At 42.9% G+C, this 14471-nt stretch overlaps 1 protein-coding gene across 3 annotated transcripts in view; it reads right to left on the reverse strand.

The window, feature by feature from the left end:
• Positions 1-14471, reverse strand: part of NHEJ1 (non-homologous end joining factor 1) — a 124754-nt gene that overhangs the window by 107017 nt on the left and 3266 nt on the right. For all 3 annotated transcript variants that reach the window (XM_083505093.1, XM_083505091.1, XM_083505092.1), the window contains 3 exons: positions 13218-13427; positions 10429-10567; positions 7644-7702 (listed from right to left, as the gene is read on the reverse strand). In XM_083505093.1, coding sequence (XP_083361219.1) covers positions 7644-7702; positions 10429-10567; positions 13218-13427 — 408 coding nt within the window. The remainder of the gene's footprint in view (positions 1-7643; positions 7703-10428; positions 10568-13217; positions 13428-14471) is intronic.

The raw sequence follows: 14471 nt of genomic DNA on the forward strand, positions 1-14471 counted from the left end.
AGGGAGCCCCTCTCAGCCTTACCTGGAGATGCTGAGAGTTGAACCAGGGGTCTTCTGCTTGCAAAGTGGATGCTCTACCTTTGCCCAACTCCAACCTGTTTCCTCCCCCTTGCATATTAAACCATACAGTTTAATGTTGCATGCAAAATGGGCTGGTCTTCCTGTGTTCCCACGTCTGCATGTTTTCACAGCCATAGGATCTAGAAACTTCAAAAAACAAACCAACGAACCATGATGATCAGATTAGTATCAAAGATTTTGTACTTGTGTGGGATCGCAGAACACACACAGTCCTAAATGTTAGAGCCAATTTAAAGGTGTAGAAGTAGCATGTGGTACTATGCATTTTAGACTATACTTCTTCTGAATATACTACTATTATACTACTCTAACACCTCTTTTCCTATATTGAGCTGCAGATCCTTCCTTGCATCGTTTATTCTTTTATCATCAGATTGGGCATTGCTTTCCTTTTGGTGTTGAGGTTTTTCTCAAAAGACAAAGTAGGGGTTGAGCAGTTCCGCCTTCTCTCCGTCACCCAATACTGTATAATTTTTCCATCTTCTCCACGCAGAAGACCAACTATTTGCTTATTATTCTTATTTTGAACACAGCCAATGATTTTTTAAAAAAATATTTTTAACCTCTCTTGCAAGTTTGAGCTCATTCTGAGCTTAAGAAAACTTGACCTTATCCCTGCCAACTGTTGGCTACTCAAGTATATTCTTCCTTCATAGTTTCCCGTTTCTTACATTTCTTATATATACTCTTCTTAAATCTCAGCTCACCTGCAAGCCCCTTATGCAGCCACACTAGTTTCTTTAGGTGCCTCCCACTTTTCTTTCTTGCTGGAATTGTCTGCATTTGTATCTTCAATAGTTCACCTTTAAGAAACTCCCATCCATCTTGGACTCTTCTCTTTGAGTATTTGTTGGGCCTTATACTCTTGGCAGAGTTTGAGTTCCAACAGATACTGGGGTAGTTGAAGTCTCTTACCACTACTATATTTCTTCTTTTTTGAATATTTGGTAATCTGCTGTAGGAAGGCATCATCCAAATCTTCAGTCTAGCTTGGAGGTCTATAGCTTACAACCTCAGTGTCACTGTTGTTTCCCTCTCCTACAATTTTTACCCATACCCTCTCAATCTGTATTCCATTTTCCAAATGGATGTCTTCACAAGTGTACACATCCTTTACATATAATGCTGCTACTCCTCCCCTCTTGTCTCCTCTATTCCTTTTGAATAGGTCATTCACCTCAATTTCTACATTCCAGTCATGATTCTCATCCTACCAAGTTTCAGTAATGCCTATTAGCTCATGTTTGCCATCCTGTACTGAAAGCTCATATTTATCTTGCTTGTTTCTCTGTTAGTATAGAGAAAACTACAGTCTACGGTCTGAATAATTTGTATCTTTCCCTCCTGTTAGGAGTTCAAAGCAGCATACAAGGGCTTTTCTCCATTTTTATTCTCACAAGGTCTCTGTGAGGAAGGTTAGTAGGATGAGAGACCGAATTTGGCCCAAAGTCACTCAGGAAGCTTTAGAGTTAAGTACCACTATTTTTGAAAGTTGCTTTCAGTTGCTTTTAAAAGTAACTAATAAGTTCAATAAATAATAATAGTTCACAAAGAAGGATGCATCGAAATATTTATTGAATTCTCAGCTTGTGGATAATTTCCTAGCAAGGATAATTTCCTAGCAAAGGTTGCTAATAACTCTTTTTTTAAGAAAAAAAGGGGGGTAGGTATAATCATAATTTTTAAAAGCTTCTCCCTCCCCCCCCTTTATCCCAAACTCACAGCCAAGTGATACAGGAGATGGCCAAGAGAAATTCTACAAGACATTTGCTTGCCAACTGTTGCAGGTGGTGCCCCTCAGCCATGGAAATTGCCATGTTTTCCCAGCAAACCCAGCTCCCATGCTTCTCTAGGCTGCAAACCACAGCCACCTTTTGCTAATGAAAACCATTCCCCAGAAGGAAGGAGGTGACAGGAACAGTAGCTTCCTCTCCCTCCCTCTGCAAATGGAGCTGGCAAACGGAGTGAAGGTCACTGCCACGGCCGTCTGTAATGCAGGAGGATCACTGCTGCCTGCCAAACAATAGCTGCTTCTCTCAAGGAGAATATTTTTAGCACCAATAAAAATGACAGTGTGGTGAGCTGGGCAACAAGCAGGCAGGTGCTAGGTGAGGCCAGGCTGAGCATTTCAGCGACCTGGGAAATCCAGGGAAGCAGGGCTTTTTCCAGAACTGTCCTACCCAGAGTTTTCTACTTATGTGCCGTCTAAGCCAGTATGAGACAGCCCCAAACTAAAAAGGAAGAACCCTCACCCTGCTGTCCCAATTACAGATAGGTAGCCGTGTTGGTCTGCCATAGTCAAAATAAAAAAAATTCCTTCCAGTAGCACCTTAAAGACCAACTAAGTTAGTTCTTGGTATGAGCTTTCGTCTGAAGAAGTGTGCATGCACACGAAAGCTCATACCAAGAACTAACTTAGTTGGTCTTTAAGGTGCTACTGGAAGGAATTTTTTTATCCTGCTGTCCCAAGTCTACTTCCCAGCACAAAATAATTTAGGCCACTCTCAGAGGAATCCCATATTGATCCTTCTAGTTCAGTATTATCTAACTCACCAGGGTTTCTGACAACAGCCTTTCCTAGCCCTACCTGAAGATATCAGGGATTGAAATGGGGGCCTTCAGCATCCAAAACATACAGGTCTATATTACTTATTATTGTTATCACCACCAACATTTCTAGGTTGGATTACTGCAACACGCCATATGTAAGGCCGCCTCTAAAATTCAGCTGGTGCAGAATTTAGTGGCCAGGTTGCTCACTTGGACAAGACAATTTGAGCATATTACACCAATCCTAACCTGACTACACTGGCTGCCAATTAGTTTCTGGGCCCAATTCAAAGTGCTGGTTTTGATCTATATAGTTCTAAATGGTGCAGGACTGCAATACTTCAAGGACTGCCTCTCCCAATATGAACCAAACCAAACCCTGTGACCATCATCTGAGGCCCTTCATGAGAGGTCTGGAGGGTGGTAACACAAGAACAAGCCTTTTCTGCAGTGGCTCCTCATTTGTGGAAAACTCTCCCCATGGAGGCTCACCTGATGCCTTCATTACATATCTTTAGCTGCCAGGCAAAAACATTTCTCTTCAACCACGCATTCTGCTGATTAACATTCTATGGCTTTTAAAATGTGTTTGTGGGAGGGGGTTATCAGTTTGTTTTTGTTTTATTCTGTATTATGTATTCTCATTTTGTATTTTTCTGTTGTGAACCACCCTCGGATCTTCAGCTGGAAGGGCGGTATACAAATGTAATAAATCATCATCATCTATCCACTATATAGTATAAAACCAACATATAAGTGTCATGGATTCCCTCAAATAACTGTAATTTGCAAAGGTGTTGAGGATTTTAGAAATCCTTAGTCTCTCTCACAAAATTATAGTTCACAGAGTCCTCTGGGAATGATCATTCAATCATTTTAACAGCACAGTTGTGTGTGTATTCAGAAGGAAGTCCTATTGAAATCAATGGAGCTTATTTCCAAGCAAGTGGTGTTAAGATTGCAGCTGAAGTCTAAGAATTAAAAGTCATATGTACATATATATGTATATGCCACTAACATTCCTTCCACACTCTTTCTAGCCCCTACAACAAGCATGGCAGTGCCAAAGTGACTTCCCAGATCAGTTCTCCCAATTCCTCCCTCCACAATCCCCAGGAGACTTTCAAGACACTGACGTGCACCCCTTGTCTAGCCCTCTTAACCCTAATCCAGGGGAGGGAACCCCCTCCTCCTCCCTCCGTCGTGCTAACAGCAGCTTTGACCCAGTGCTTACTGACGTCAGTGGGAGGGTGCTCTTCTGCAGATGTCCACACTCCCTGCTCTATCACTCACTTAGCCTGCCCAGCTACAGAAGTGACGGACACACTGGGGAGCCGCCTGTTTGTTTATCTTCCTCTTCAGCATTGCTTATTTTGATGGCACATCCTTCTGGTCCAGCCCAGGTTGACCCATGAGCCCTCCACATCCTGTTTGCTGGAGCTAACTGCGCAGAGACGGACAAAGGTGCAGCACAAAAGTCAGGACCATGGTACACAAAAATATTCTGGGGAAATATTCTTGGGGACAGGCTATATTTGAATCAACAGCTACTTGCAAATGAGCAGCTAAGACAAATGTGGTTCCAGACCAAGGTCCAGGCTTGCTGTGCAGCTTGAGGAATTATAGGTACAATAGCTCTTTGCTGCCCAGACTTGTGTCTACCGATAAGCAGGCTGCAGCACAAAATGCCAAGAAAAAAAGCCTCCTACAGAACAGCATAAGAAAAGTAGAATAGGGAACAGCAGCTGCCCTCACCTGGCATGAAAACCCTTAAGGACTGCACAGAAGTTACATAGGTAGAGGTCTTCAGACAGTATTCATGCACTGAATAAAGATTAGCATGCATTGATGAGTATTGCCTAACCTTCCTCCATCAACACATTCTCCAATAGCCCAACAACTCATCTAAGTCTCAAAAGGAACTCCTAAAACCCTGTCTGCAAATAGCCTCAAGACATATTATTAGAATCTCTGTCAAAATAAAAAAATAAAGCCACCTAGAATAGCCCCCTTTTTCTCTTCAGGACTCTTAATAGGGCCAGGAAAGAACAGGTGCTCCCTCTTTCTTTTTCATTACCTTTCATAAAAAGGAAAACACATTCATTCTTATCCATCCCTCTTCTGAAGGGAAACTGCCCTTCCAGTCTCTTGACATCTTTCATTCTATGCTCAGCACCCTCTTCAACTTGTCTTCAATTTCTCAATGCACCAGGCCCTCACCAGCTGGTCTCACCTACCAAATTGGGCACTGAACCACCAATCCTTGTTTTCTCAGCTCAGCTTTCCTCTCAGTTGTATACACTATGGGTGTGATTGTGCAATTGGGTTTCCACTTCTCTACAACTGAGTCCCTCCCTCAATAAAGGGGGGAAAAGATGGTCCAGAGGGATCAGAAGAACCCTTGCAACAGCATGTGGGGGGAGGAGAGGGAGAAATTGCTCTTTTTGGCAAGCCAAAATGTTTCCCTGATGGAATGATAGCCTTAATGTGACACTAAATTCCTCCCTTGGTATAGTAGCCCTTTATAAGCTACTAAGTTTTATACAGGGCAGACACATTGAAATTAATGGACCTAACTTAGTCATATTCATTAATTTCAGTGGGTCTACTCCAAGGAAAACTTAGCTGAAAACCACCCCACTTTTACTTTTGGAAGTATCCCAGACAATTGTGTCACAAACTTAAGTCGATAATTTAAAGAGGTCTGCAACTTCATCCTCTGAATTTGAACAAAGGAAACTGCTTTATACTAAAAAAAAAGCAGGCCATTGGTTCATTTAGCTCAGCATTGTTTACAACACTGACTGGAAATGGCTCTCCAGAGTCTCAGGCAGGGAGAGATCTTCCCCAGCCCTACTTGGGAGATTCCAGTGATGGAACCTAGGACCTTTTGCATGGAAAGCATGCATTCTACCACTGAAATATTGGAAGTAGGCTACCCTGATGTCCACTAACTAGCATTATACATTCACATGAGTATAGCTGTCAGCTACACCCTAGACAGGCCTGCACAATGTATGACCCACCAAACCAAATGCTGTCCAGAAGGAAGACAGGAAAACCAGAAGCTACAAAGGTCCTGGTAGGATGCCATACATGGCTGGTGGCCTACTTTTAGTCTGGTGGGTGACTAGTTGCACAGGCCTGATTTAAAGGAAGTGGCAATGTTATCATAGAATAATGAAGTTGTATGGGATCTTAGAGATAATCCAATCCAGCCTTCTGCTCAGTGTTGGATTCTTACAGCATTTGACAGATGGCAGTACAGTTTGTGTCTTAAATATCTCCAGGGAAGGAAAGCCCATTATCTCCAGAGGCAATCTGGTTTTTTCCCCTAATATTTAGCCAAAATCTGCTTTCCTGCAATATCCACCCACTGGTTCTAGTGCTGCACTCTGGAATCCTGTCCCTATTATCATAAAACAATTACTACTTAAGCATCCATCTCTTTCAAGTGCATGCCAACAGACCTTACTCTATAACCCTCCACTCCTCAGCCTGCAGGGAATAAGAAACTTTCAGTCACGGCACGTGGCATTGGAAAGAGAGCATGAAATCACTGCAGCCGGTAAGAGTAGGAGCGTGGGAAAATTCCACAAGCCACTTCCTATGACATGAATTACAAGCTTGTACATTGTTAAGAGCGGTGAAACTCTGGGGGCTCTGATACATAATCAGCAAGCTCCTATACTGAAACCCCGACAGACAGGTGTGCATATTGCTTAGGCATAACCTCTCCTTGAGCTCAAACCAGCAGCCATGTTCTGGAACAGATAAGTAAAAAAGGGCTGCTAAGGGACCTGCTCCAAACAGAACAAGCTCATAAACACTAACATCAGAACCCTGGTGGTTGGGTATCAGCAGATAATGATACACACAAAATGTAGACAATCCACAATGGGCCAAGATGGCCTAAGAGCGAGAGCCAACCACTTCAGACACCACTAAATGCATAGCACTCTATAAATGTTGACATTAGCATAGGACTTCATTTGCTGCTTATTTTAACTAGTAGATGGAAGAGGCAGAAAACCAACCAACATGGAGATAAGATGGCAAGGGGGAGGGGAGTAGTTACTGCCCAGAAGAAAAATGGCAAAATGGGAAAAATGGGGTTGGAAAGGGGTACACTCCATAAAAGCAATAAAGAATGTTCAGGATTCTCAACTCTGACTGCTGGAAAACAGTCTTAACACCTGCTTTATCAAGAACAGCAGAAAAGCTAATAAGGGTTAATGGGATTTGCTTGCATAGGGGAAATGGGAAACTTCAGTGCTAGCACTGGTGGGAAGGGCGTAAAAAAAATTACTTGGCAGATGTACAGATGCCATCACTTTGTCCAAATTTATAGTACAAACTAAGTGCCACAGTTTGCCCCCAGAGATTATTGGGAATGGTAACTGGTGAGGTTACAGGGATTTCCAATAGAGATCCCTAGCTTCCTCTCATAAAATTACAGTCCCTGGGATTCCCTGAGACACAGTAGTCTAATAAATCAGTTTTACATTTGCAGGAGAGATATGCCCTAAATAAATTCTCACTTAGATGCCATATTAATCCAAACTCTGTGACACAATCACACATTATGCTAACTGCAGCTTAATCTATCACAACACAACAATGGCTCATTTACTCTGGCACTTCACAACATGACTGTACAACAGATTGGAAAGACAACATTACACAAACCTATGCTAAACTAATCATACCTGCCTACAGTTAACCAAAACCAAAGCACACCTACATGGCACAGTCATGCTCATGCATGTATAGCTGCAGTTCATGATGCCTATTAGTATAACTTTTCAGAGAGAAGAATAACCAACCAGAGGAAAGGGGAGAAGGAAACCAGTGAAGAATTGGAGAATCAAGATATCCCACTGGCAGACCACCACAACCAGAAGCTCTGAGTACATGCCACTACTGCCCACAATACTACCATTTACCAAATTAATTAGGAGAAGCAATTTCTCCTATACAATAACTTAATGAAAACATGAAGATTCTTGTACCTTAGTCTCAAATGTTTGTAGGAAAGATTCTTCATTGAAAGGTTCTGTCTTTAAACGTTCTGCAAGAGAAGTACCAACAATAGAAGAGTGAGCGGTGCTCCAATCTGGCCAGGTATACAAGCTCTCTTTATTCTTCAGATGCTACATTACCTTGGAAATAGCTATATATCACTTATTGAAAGATAACTCAAGCAATCTTATCCCATTCCCACCTGAGAACACACAAAGATTAATCAACACCCTTTTCCTGTGTCAAGTCCACAGCTAGGCACTGAGTAGTTCAACTGGTATATACCTTGGGACAACTGCATCTAACTATGTCAACATGATGTAATATGTATGGCCTGATGCATAGTGTTAAACCCAAGAGACTGAAGTTCAAACCCCAGTTCAAACAAAGGCTCCACAAGGGAGTCTGGAAAACTTTCTCTCAGCCCACTCCTCTGCTAATAGGGACAACCTACCTCACAGGGTTGGTGTGAAGAAAAATGAAAAGGGTGAATAAGAGGACCATGCTACATAGGTAATGACTAGTAAACCTCCAAGAAGAGAGCGCTTTACACCTCGCTCCCAGGAAGGGGCCTGAGGTCAGTGGTCTATCTAGGGTAACTGAGGACAAATGTAACACATCTGTGATACATCCTATTTCCTAGCTCTGAGAACACAGAGCTCTCCCCTGCGGGGACAGAACATATCTCCGGTCCTCTGTGCCTCAGGAAATCCCTGGCCCAACTCAGCCTGTCATTTTAGACTAATATAGAAGTGGGGTATGACAAGTCACATGTATGGAGTTCAGTCTTTGTAAAAGAGCCAACTGTGCAAAATACCACCTCTAGCTAAATAAATGCAAGAAAGCACAGCTGCGTGCATGTACATATGTAGGAACCATGTCAAACCCCTTGTTCTTTGAGTCAATGGTGTAAGATCTAGCACTACCTGATAATTAAAAAAGGAAATTGGAATCTAAGACCAACTTTCCCTGTCCAAAATGAGGTTCAAGCAGATACCCAGAGATGGCAACTTGGCCAGGAAGGTGTAACCCTGGTAATGTATGACCTGCAGAGAGCCTTATTCTTGTCCTAGGTTTCCAAGGTAACTTGCCATTTCTTCTCCGTTATAGCACTGGATGGTCTGATTGAAGCAGTGGTTTTTGATGGACTAAAATGTCTGCTGTTAGCTGTGCTGCCAAAACTTTCAGATGCTGTTACTGGTGGCAGTTTTGTATATTTTTTATGATTTGTGTGTGGCTTTGTGTAAATGTGTTTTATTATAATGTATTTTTCCTATGCTTGGTATTCTACTCATTTGTCTGTAATGCAAGGATTACCCCTAGAGCAATGGGACATCCCCCTTCCCCTCCTGTTTTCCCCAGATCTGCTACAGAGGGTTGGGAACCCCAAGAACAGATTTTGAGGCACACAGGGGGAAGGGAGGGAAGTTCTATTGTGCAAGCAGAAATTCTTGCCCAGACAGAACTACTTCTTAGCACTGTTGAATAAAACCCCATGCTCTTATATATGTTGTACATCACTTGAATACCTTTTTGTGTAATGCGTTCAATTAATAAGAATAAGAATAATTGTGAAGGCCTATTTCACAAGTGGCAGATATCTGCAAGCTGTATAAACAATCAGTGAGAACAGTGGCTGGCATCTGCTCAAAGAGACTGTGCAAAGAACAAGCCATGCCAAATTAGAAGTTCCGATCCACTTTCCCCAGCAATTACCAAGTGGGGTGGGGAAAAGGGGACACTTAAGATGATATGACAATCAATCACACTACATGGTTGTACAGAGGAAGAGCAGGGCAACACAAGGTCTCCTCTGCTGTCCCAGAGTACATACTAAACCTTGAACACACATCACTGGCACAACCCAATCCCTGTCTGGCTAATCTGAATCTTTCCATTCTCTGGGGTTTAACAGCCAGCAGTGGAATCCCTCCCTACCCCCAAAAGTATCTGAAACAGAACACCTGTAGGCTTATCTGCAACTTTGCAGGGGGTAAGAAGAACCAAGCCTTATGAGGAATGGTTGAAGGAGCTGTGTATGTTTATCTTGGAAAAGAGGAGACTGAGAAGAGATATGATAGCTATCTTCAAATATCTTAAGGACTGCTACATAGAAGATGGAGCAAGATTGCTTTCTCCTGCTCTGGAGGGTAGGACATGAACCAATGGCTTCAAGTTACAAGAAAGGATATTCCAACTAAACATCAAGAACTGATGGTAAGAGCTGTTTGATGGTGGAAAAGACTCCCTTGGGAGGTTGTAGACTTTCCTTCATTGGAGGTTTTTTAAGCAAAGGTTGGATGCTTTAGTTGAGATTCCTGCATTATAGGGGGTTGGACTAGATGACCCTTTGTGGTCCCTTCCGATCTTTGATTCTATGATTCCAAGAGCAGGGGAGCCCCCATTTGCTCCAAATGCTTGCAGAGCTTCTACAGAGCAGAAAGAACAGCCTGACTCCACTCAAGCTCCTTTACAAGCTGGCAAAGGCCCCAGCCTCCTGGGTTGCAGCCAGATGCTCAAAGGAAAGGAAAGAGCCCTTTGGCTAGCCCCCAAGCATTTCAGCTACTGGTCAGTGTCCAGCTCTTTCCACCTTCAGGGCACTGACCCCAAAGCTTCTGGTTAATAGTCTGGAGCAGCTGTGTGTGAAATCCAGGTCAGGATGGCTAATGGCCAAAGACTGCATGCTCGGTGCCAGCCATGAGGAAGGAAGGAAGGAAGGAAGAAAGCTTGTGTCCCAAAGTGGAGCAGAGTGCAGGCAGCACCCTCCGTCCTTACCTCGACTGAGAGTAGCCCCACTCTCCCGGTAGTCTTCGATCTCGGCATCCTTTCGGAGCAACAAGGATGCCAGCTCCTGCACTTGACTCTGCAACACCAAGCTCATCGCCATCAGGGGCTGCACAAGGTGGTGGAACACCTGTCATAGGGCACAGAAAAGAAGGGCAAGGGTCAACAAGCAGCAATGAGAGTAAAGGGCCTGGTGCCAGCCATGGTCATTTAAACCAAGCACAGGGATGACAAAAGTGCCAATGAAGCCACACACTATCTTCCGCTCCATCCCCTTCAGAGAGGGACACTATAAGAACCAGCAAATGTATATTTGCAAATGAGAAGGAAAAGCTCTGCCATGTGTCATAAACTCTATTTGGGACACTGCCATGATCAATAATGGTCCTCAGACTACAGTAGCAGAGTTTTTTGTTGTTTGCCACAAGAGGGCTCTGCAACAAGGTTTTTAACCTGGTCATTTAAAAATAAAAGCTCATGCTGGACTTTGAGTGAGAAACGTGCAATTCAGACCTAGAGCTCATCCAGACTTGCCTGTGCCCGTCACTTTCCCCCTGAGTGAATCTGATGTTTACTGCTGAATCAGAGCAAACGTCTTTCAAGTTTTCTCTGGATGATGTTTACTCTGATTTACTGCAAAAGAATGGATTTTCCGGGAGAAAGCAGTAGGACAAGGGCAAAACTGTTTGGATCCATGACTAGAAAGCTTGGGACAAGCAGAAAACTATCTGAACCCATGCTTTCTAGGCATGGGGCAAGCGCAAGTCTGTATGAGCCCCTAGTCTCTGCTGTTCCAGCACCTCCCAGAAAGCTGCATGAGAAAAAGCAAGGTGCATGAAACATATATTTCACACTGTAGCTGAAAAGAGAGATGTTAAAATCAAGGTGCAGAATAAATATTTACCCTCAAAGCATTATGGCATCAAGGTCTGAAATACTCTATGGATTATTGAGCTGTACTTGCCATCATGGAATATGGACTTTGGAACAATATGCTTGCTCCCTAAAAAGTCCTAATTTTCCTGTTTTAATCGGAATAAAAGAAAATCCGCCCACCTTGGGAAACAAGAACAACCTCAACTGTCAGCCAAAATACTGGTTGCATACACCATCCGAGACACAAAGTAAGTGGTGAAAAAGCTAAAATTAGATGTGGAAGAGCTATGGCATGCAGCTGGGCAGCCCTGGATCACTCAGTTCTCAACTGATTCTAACATTTAGGGACCAATGCCTGCCAGACAGGAAAGAAAGAAGAGATATGCCACATAGGGGAACTCAATCAACCTGCCCAGGCAGCTTTCCCCAGGCAGAGCTGTTACGTTTCACAGCATAAAAGTGCAAAAAACAAATACTTGAGTTAGTAGCCCAGTAGCATAGCTCAGTAGAATATCTAAAAGTGCAAGGTCCATCAAACACTTGACAACTGACAAGAGATGCAGAATGATGCATAAGCAATAGATAAAATAGCTATTAACTCCCAAGTGCTAGTGCTCTTCTGAAATAGCACCAGCCTAGAAAGCTACATTATCTCAAAAAGGTGTTTAGGTTCTATACAGCTGTCTGTTATTTTACTTTTTAAAAAAGTATGTCTCTCATGCTCTCTGAGATGCAAGTAATAACAAATCTCAAGTGAAATAACACAACTAAATTCCGTATCTCTAGGCCAGTCAGAAGAGAATGTTACCTGGGTATGCAGTGCCCCCTGGTGCACACATGGCAAAACTGTAACCAGTCAGCTAAAAACTATATGAGAGCAGAGCATTTAGGCATTTATCTGAGCAAAGCTGGTCCCAAGACGACATCTGCTTCCACATCCTAAGTAGTATTATGTAAACAGACAGACAAAACATACAGAGCAGGAAGGCAGCACTCTGCAACTGAGCAGAGGATGGCATAGGATGAGATGCCATCCAGAGACACTAAAGCAAACATTAAAAAAACAGAATGCAATTTTCTAGTTTCCAGGCAGCCTAAAAAACAGTAGTCTAATATTTTCAAACCTGGGGCCCACTTTCAGCCAAATATTCATTATGGACTCAGTTGTTAATGTTTTACCATTTAAATGCTTGGTAGTAGTGTCACCAGCATAACACCTTAAGTGAGGCATGGGTAGCCAACATGGTGTCCTCCAGATATTTACTGGCCTACAATTCCCATCATCTCTGGCCATTGGCCATGCTGACCTGGGCTGATGGGAGTTGAGCCCAACAACATCTGAAGGGCACCACATTGGCTACCCCTGCATTAAGGTGTTCAAGAAATTGGCTCCAATTCTCACATTGTATTAGGTCTCACACTCTACTACAAGGATCTGCTTTTTGGCAGATGATGGCTGATGCAAGTACAGTGATACCTCAGGTTAAGGACTTAATTCGTTCTGGAGGTCCATTCTTAACCTGAAACTGTTCTTAACCTTAATCTGTAACCTGAAGCATCTGTAACCTGAAGTGTCTGTAACCCGAGGTACCACTGTACACAATCCTACACTTTAATAACAAGCAGATCCAGAGCATTTGCCAATTAACTGATAAGCAGGGCTGAAACCAAAACCATGACTATGAAGGGGAAGCTATATCCTCAGAACATCTCAGCTAATAGCTAAGAATTATTCCATTAATCCATTTGCTGGTCTGTGCCTAGAATCCTCTTAGATCTAGGCAAACATATCTGAGTTTCTTATCGTCACTCAAATATCTTTATCCCTTCCCTGGAAGATCCAGAAACCAAGAAGTACTCCACTGAAGCCCTGACCTTCCTTCTCAATCCAAGAGCCAACTCACCATCTTAACAGGTGCTGCTGAACAACGGAAATCCCAGTAGAACGGTAGCCCTGAGAGCTCACTCTTCACACGAAGAGTCAGTGTGCTGGAGCTGAGCTGGCAGGAGAAGATGGTGGAACTGCTCTTTTCTCCTTCCAGAAGGGGACATATCAGACTGCGCAGGCGGCTCAGGAAGGAGGATACATGAGCTGTCAAACGCTTATTTAGCTCCTGGATGAGATTTCAAAAAATACAATAAGACTGTATTATTCAATAAAGTTATATTTTTTAAAAAAAGAGATGGGGGCAAAATTACTAATGCCCACAGAAGAGTCCTCCAGGTTTTCAGACAGGTAATATTCCCATCTCTACAGGGAGCCATTGGGGATTGAACCTGGCAGCTTCTGCATACTTTGCCACTCAGCTGCAGCACTTTCCCTTGTTGCAAAGATATTGTATCTTCTAAGCATTCAATGTACAATAACCTGTACCTGAGAAAACTCTACTCTACTCACTGGCAACTTGGAATATGGAAGTATGAGTGCTAACAGACACCTACTGGATATGGGTTGTGGTGAAGTCATTAAGCGTATTGAACTAGAATCCAGAAGATTAAGGTTCAAATTAACACTCAGTCATAAAGCTCATTGGATAACCTTGGGCCAGTCACTCTCTTTCAGCCCAACCTACATAATAGGCTTGTTTTGTAGATAAAATGGGAATAGAAAGAACCATAAACATCACTTTGAGCTCCTTGGAGATAAGGTGGGATATAAATGCAATGTTAGATGAAAAATAAAATTTCTGAGAAGTGATGATTCCACACAAAATCCCCAGTCACACTCTGGGCTCATCTGCACTTCCTTTTGTCCCATGATTTCACCTACAGTATTAGTCCTGTGATTTCCAGTCATGGGTCCAAGAGGTTCTTTTTTTGTCCTGCCACTTTCCCCAGGAATGAAAGTTAACTCACATAAAATCCAATTGATGTTTGTTCCAATTCAGAAGTAAACAGCAGGTTCTCCCACGGAAAGTGGTGGGACAAATAAAAAGAACCTCTCAGGCCCACGACTAGAAATCACGAGACAAAAAGAAGTGTGGATGAGCCCTCTATGCCACTTTGAGATTCTTTTTAGTTTTAGTGAAGGCTTCTACTGATTTGGAGGCTGTGCCTACTGATAGGATAGCAGTCGCAGTGTAAGAATGCAGAACATTTACAAAACAGGGCTAGTGACAAACAAGAATGTATTGTCTGTGCAGAATTGCCTTGTTAAG

This window comes from Podarcis liolepis (assembly GCF_965112155.1).
Source record: "Podarcis liolepis genome assembly, chromosome: 1".
In the NCBI taxonomy this organism is placed as follows: Eukaryota; Metazoa; Chordata; class Lepidosauria; order Squamata; family Lacertidae; genus Podarcis; species Podarcis liolepis.